The sequence below is a fragment of the Asparagus officinalis genome, unplaced genomic scaffold (genome assembly GCF_001876935.1).
Source record: "Asparagus officinalis unplaced genomic scaffold, Aspof.V1 AsparagusV1_Un693, whole genome shotgun sequence".
In the NCBI taxonomy this organism is placed as follows: Eukaryota; Viridiplantae; Streptophyta; class Magnoliopsida; order Asparagales; family Asparagaceae; genus Asparagus; species Asparagus officinalis.
In genome coordinates this window covers 16253-21700 of record NW_017972953.1, presented here as the reverse complement: position 1 = coordinate 21700, position 5448 = coordinate 16253, and the positions used below count along the sequence as shown (strand labels likewise).

Here is a 5448-nt window from a genome sequence, read left to right as displayed (position 1 = left end):
ATAAGAGTTAACATGTTTTCAACAAGAGTTAACATGTTTTCCACAAGAGTTAACATGTTTGCCACAAGAGTTAACATGTTTTTCACAAGAGTTAACATGTTTGCAACAAGAGTTAACATGTTATCCATCATGTTATTTACAAGAGTTAACATGTAATAGGTGTAGCTTAATAACCTACCAAGAAAATTTTATATGTTAACTGTAACTTAACAATCTAACTGAGTAACTTTACAGACCCAAGTAAGATAACATTTTCATTATAATTCACATTGGCATAGATATATTTCAGGTCATATACACAGTTAACTACAAAAGTATTACATACACCCAAATATGTTTCAGTTCATATACACCGGTAACTATAAGAGTCAACATGATGGCAACAAGATTTAACATTTTATCATCATGAGTTTACATGTATCAACAAGGGTTAACATGTTATCACAAGAGTTTACTTGTAATCAACAATAGTTAACATGTTACTTACGAGAGTTTTGTTATGTCAAAGAGTTAACAGTTATCAAAGAAAGTTAACATATTTCCAACAAAAGTTAACATGTTATCAACAAGAGTTAACATGTTCTCCACAAAAGTTAACATGTTTACAACAAGAGTTAACATGTTTGTCAAAAGAGTTAACATGTTTGCCCAAAGAGTTAACATATTTGTTACAAGAGTTAACATATTTTCAGCAAGAGTTAACATGTTTTCCACAAGAGTTAACATGTTTGAAACAAGAGTTAACATATTAGCTACAAGAGTTAACATGTATGCAACAAGAGTTAACATGTTATCAAAGAAAGTTAACATATTTCCCACAAGAGTTAACATAATATCAATAAGAGTTAACATGTTTGCAGCAAGAGTTAACATGTTACATCAAGAGTTACCATGTTTTCCACGAGAGTTAATATTTTCTCCACAAGAGTTAACATGTTTTCAACAAGAGTTAACAGGAAATATTATAATTCACATTGGCATTGATATATGAGTCCTAACATGTTTTCCACAAGAGTTAACATGTTTGCCACAAGAGTTAACATATTAGCTATAAGAGTTAACATGTTTCGAACAAGAGTTAACATGTTATCCATCATATTATTTACAAGAGTTAACATGTAATAGGTGTAGCTTAATAACCTACCAAGAAGCAACAAGAGTTAACATGTTTGCCACAAGAGTTAACATGTTTGTCAAAAGAGTTAACATATTAGCTATAAGAGTTAACATGTTTCTAACAAGAGTTAACATGTTATCCATCATGTTATTTACAAGAGTTAACATGTAATAGGTGTAGCTTAATAACCTACCAAGAAAATTTTATATGTAAATTGTAACTTAACAATCTAACTGAGTAACTTTACAGACCCAAGTAAGATAACATTTTCATTATAGTTCACATTGGCATAGATATGTTTCAGTTCATATAAACGGTTAACTACAAAAGTATTACATACACCCAGATATGTTTCAGTTCATATAAACGGTTAACTACAAAAGTATTACATACACCCAAAAGTGTTTCTTCAAATCCGCAACTCATATCAATCGGCGATCGGCTCATTGCAAGTTGCGCGGTTGTGGCCTTCGGAGTGGCATCGAGAGCATTTCAAAGGTCGTTTGTACACTGTTCGATTGTTGATACGTCTTGTTTTATTTCTCCCCTTTCTTTTGATAGTATGTGGTGGAAGTAGCTCGATCTCATCCCTTGGCACGCTTCGTTTCTCATAATCTGGTATAGGATAGAGAATCGGGTCATAGCTCTTTTTAAATGCTTCTATGGACATAAACCAATCGCAATATTGGTAAATGTCTCTCTTCATGTACGAGATGACTGCACATGCATGTTTACACGGAATCCGCATGACGTCCCAAGCACGGCAAGTGCATGTCTTCTTCTCCAAATCAACACGGGTAGTTTTATGTGCTTGCACTTCAAATATGTCAGCTGCAGCTTGCTTAACATCCAATGGACGACCTTTCTCTATATTTTCTTTAAGCACCATCTCTGCTTGTGGACAGAGATATCCAACCCATTTATCTGCAAGTAACCGGCGATTACTCATTCGAACCATTATCTGTTTACGGATATGCTCAACCATTTGTAGAATCCGTAGCATTCTAGCTTCCCTTATCCAATTATTAAAAGACTTAGCGAAATTAGATGTTACGTGCCCATACCTGAAATTATATATAACTTTATAACATGTCACAAATAAAGGTTAACAAATAATTGAATAGGGTTAACATAATATGAATTACAGGTAACAGTTAACAGGTTATAAATAAGGGATGACACAAATAGTTGAATAGAGTTATTTTTTTTGTATTACAGTTAACATGTTTACATATAATAGTTAACATTTAACAGTTAACATGTATCCCACAAGAGTTAACATGTTCTCCACAAGAGTTAACATGTATCCCACAAGAGTTAACATGTTCTCCACAAGAGTTAACATGTATCCCACAAGAGTTAACATGTTCTCCACAAGAGTTAACATGTATCCCACAAGAGTTAACATGTTATCAACAAGAGTTAACATGTTATCAACAAGAGTTGACACGTTATCCCCAAGAGTTAACATGTTAGCAACGAGACTCAACATATTATCAACAAGACTTAACATGTTATCAACTCTGATATAGTTAACAGCTCTGATATAGAATTTAACAAATCCAAAGATAACATGCTAAATAGCATAAGTTCATACATTAGCATAGATATAGAACAGCCAAATAACGTTACCTTATTCCCGGGAAGAATGCATTTGCCCATTGATCAGGAGAGTAGTTCATAGCAATGTTGTATGCCCTTGGATCCATGTCATATATCTCTTTCATGTACTCATTCCATTCTGCTATTGTGTATTTATAACAAGCACTTTGGAGTAAGTTCCCAAGAACATGAGTGTCCTTCGACTTCATACCCAAGTCCTTAAGCTTTAACCTGAAATTTTCAACAAGATGTAGAACACACCTCGAGTGTAGAGCTTCTGGAAAATACTCTTTTACTGATTCTTTAATTCCTTTGTCCGCATCAGAAATTATAACCAATTGGTGGGGAGGATTGTAAGGGTCAGCCCTCTCATAAAGTATGGACCATAGACCTTGGAGGAACCACTTCCAATTCATCAAATTCTCTTGATCACATATGCAATACGCTAAGGGAAATATACCTTGGTTCCCATCGTATGCTATGGCCGAGAGGAGAATACCTTTATATCGATCCTTCAAAAATGTACCGTCCAAAAATAGAAGGGGTCTGCATCCACTCAAGAAACCTTTGATGCATGCAGCATAACAAACAAAGAGTCTCGAAAACCTCCCCTCATTCTGGTCAACATGTATGTAACTGCCGGGATTTGTCTCTTTTACCATGCGCTCATACCTAGTCGTGTAAGAAGAAACAAACCAACAAGTTAACATGTTATCCGTGTAGCTTAACAAGCGACCAAAAAAAGCTAACACATTATTGGGGTAACTTAACAAAAGTTAACGTGTTATTTACAAGAGTTAACATGTTATTAACAAGAGTTAACATGTTATTTACAAGAGTTAACATGTTAGTCGTGAAACTTAACATGTTATCAATGTTATCAATGAACTTAACAAGGAACATGTTAACTATTTGTTTTAACAAGCAAACTTTGGAACTTAACAAGTTAATAATAAAGCTCAGCATTTACCATCGTAGTTGATCATACGACTCATATATATCCCCGTAAAGCTTCTCCTGTGCTCTCTCTTTCCCCCACCATATCTTACTGTAATCAATTCTAAGGCCGTAGTTTGTGAGGAACTCCTTTTGCACATCAACGGGTCGGATTTCTGGACGGACCTTCAGGAGTGGTTGTAACTGTGTTGCAATGAATTTACGGGATGCCCTTGAACGACCTGTATTTTGCCCGTACTGCCCACAAGTATGTTCATTAACAAACTTCTTGATCGATAGTCTATTTGCATTCTTAACAGGTGAAGCAAACAACATCCATGGGCACTCGTAAGTTTCTTTATATCGGCAATATACACGGATACGTTTTGGTTCGTTCTTTTTAAACTCATAATCAAACATTTTGGCCAGAGAATAGTATGTCAGCGCCAACCTTAATTCTTCAGCACTTTCAAATTCTTGACCCTCTTCAGTTAATGCATTATGCCACCAACCAGGAATCATTACTGTGTTGTTAATAATGTCATCAGAACGCACTACACTGCTACCACTGGGATTATCAATTGGAATTCTTTCAGAACCATGGTTTGCAGCAGAAGTACTATCAATAAACTTTGGCTTCAGTGTATTCATAATGCTGCACAAATATAATTGGTTTTTCTTAAAATAACAAATAGGACTTGTACTTAAATAATGCAGTACCCTTAAGAGTTAACAAATATGCCCTAAAGCTTAACAACCTTCGGTAGAAAGTTAACATATATCAGTTAAAAGCTAACATTTAACCTGCTCTATGCAATTCATAAGTTTTCAAATAAATTAAGTGTAAATATAACTTACATTTCAGGAGGTTGCTTCGGGGTGTTCTCACATCTGGAAACATCTACATCTATATTAGCTCGAATATGGATCTCCAGACACCCGATATTACGGTTGTGCTCCACCATACACTCCATATCATCCTCATTCTCGATCTCAAAACTCAGATCAGGGATCCTTTCAGATTTATAAACCATTGATAGCGCATCATAAGGAACCTTCAACCTCTCAGCCACGTCGAACTTAAACTCAAAAAAAGAGGTTGCAGAAGTTACCCTTGAGAACACTGCTCTCTCACCCAAGGAAACCATGCAAATAAGGGGGCTCTCCGCCATAAATGAAGGGGATTTAAGAGGAGTTATGAAGGGCACTTTAGGACAAGTAGGGGGCTGAAGATCATAAGCCCTAACCGCAAAGATCTGCCCTTTGCACCATAAATACACTCTCTTCAAAGCCGAGTGGGTTAACAGGAGATATAACGGAGGGAGCGCGCCAAAATTTCCCCCCAAAACGGCCATCATCTCGCCTTAAATGCGACGGAGAGGTTTCGCCAGCGATCGGATCTCGTTTTCGAGGCACGGAGTTGAAGGCGGGGGTATTTTAGGGAGGCTGGGTGCAAATACGGGTGTGAGAACTGCTTTTAGGGCCCAGTTACATTTTTTTGAAAATTTAAGGGCTTAGCCACATGGGCCAAACTACAGGGGGCTGGGCCACATTGTTTTTTCAAGTTTGGGGCCTTGAAGCAATTTTTCCTTATATGTAACATGATAATTACAACAATATATATTAAAATGTATCATGTTATAGTTAATATATTATATTATTTCAAACTATAGTATTATATTATATTATATCATAATATTTTACTAATATTAGTAATTATTATATTATATTATAATAGTATGTCATATATATAATAACTATAATAATATTTTATAAATTAATTATATAATAAT

The 5448-nt window shown here is 35.3% G+C and overlaps 1 protein-coding gene across 1 annotated transcript; it reads right to left on the bottom strand.

The window, feature by feature from the left end:
• Positions 1 to 1544: 1544 nt before the first annotated feature.
• On the bottom strand, positions 1545 to 5010 carry LOC109828078. Its single transcript, XM_020395115.1, has 4 exons — positions 4514 to 5010; positions 3690 to 4310; positions 2750 to 3391; positions 1545 to 2181 (listed from the first exon to the last, which is right to left on the bottom strand). The coding sequence occupies exons 1-4, from the start codon at positions 5008 to 5010 to the stop codon at positions 1545 to 1547; spliced, it is 2397 nt and encodes a 798-aa protein (XP_020250704.1).
• Positions 5011 to 5448: the final 438 nt, after the last annotated feature.

Coding starts and splice junctions, on each gene's coding strand:
- LOC109828078 (XM_020395115.1), bottom strand. CDS start 5,010: ATGGCCGTTTTGGGGGGAAATTTTGGCGCGCTCCCTCCGTTATATCTC. Junction 3,392..3,689: donor TCGTATGATCAACTACGATG/GTAAATGCTGAG, acceptor TTACACGACTAG/GTATGAGCGCATGGTAAAAG. Junction 2,182..2,749: donor GCATTCTTCCCGGGAATAAG/GTAACGTTATTT, acceptor ATATAATTTCAG/GTATGGGCACGTAACATCTA.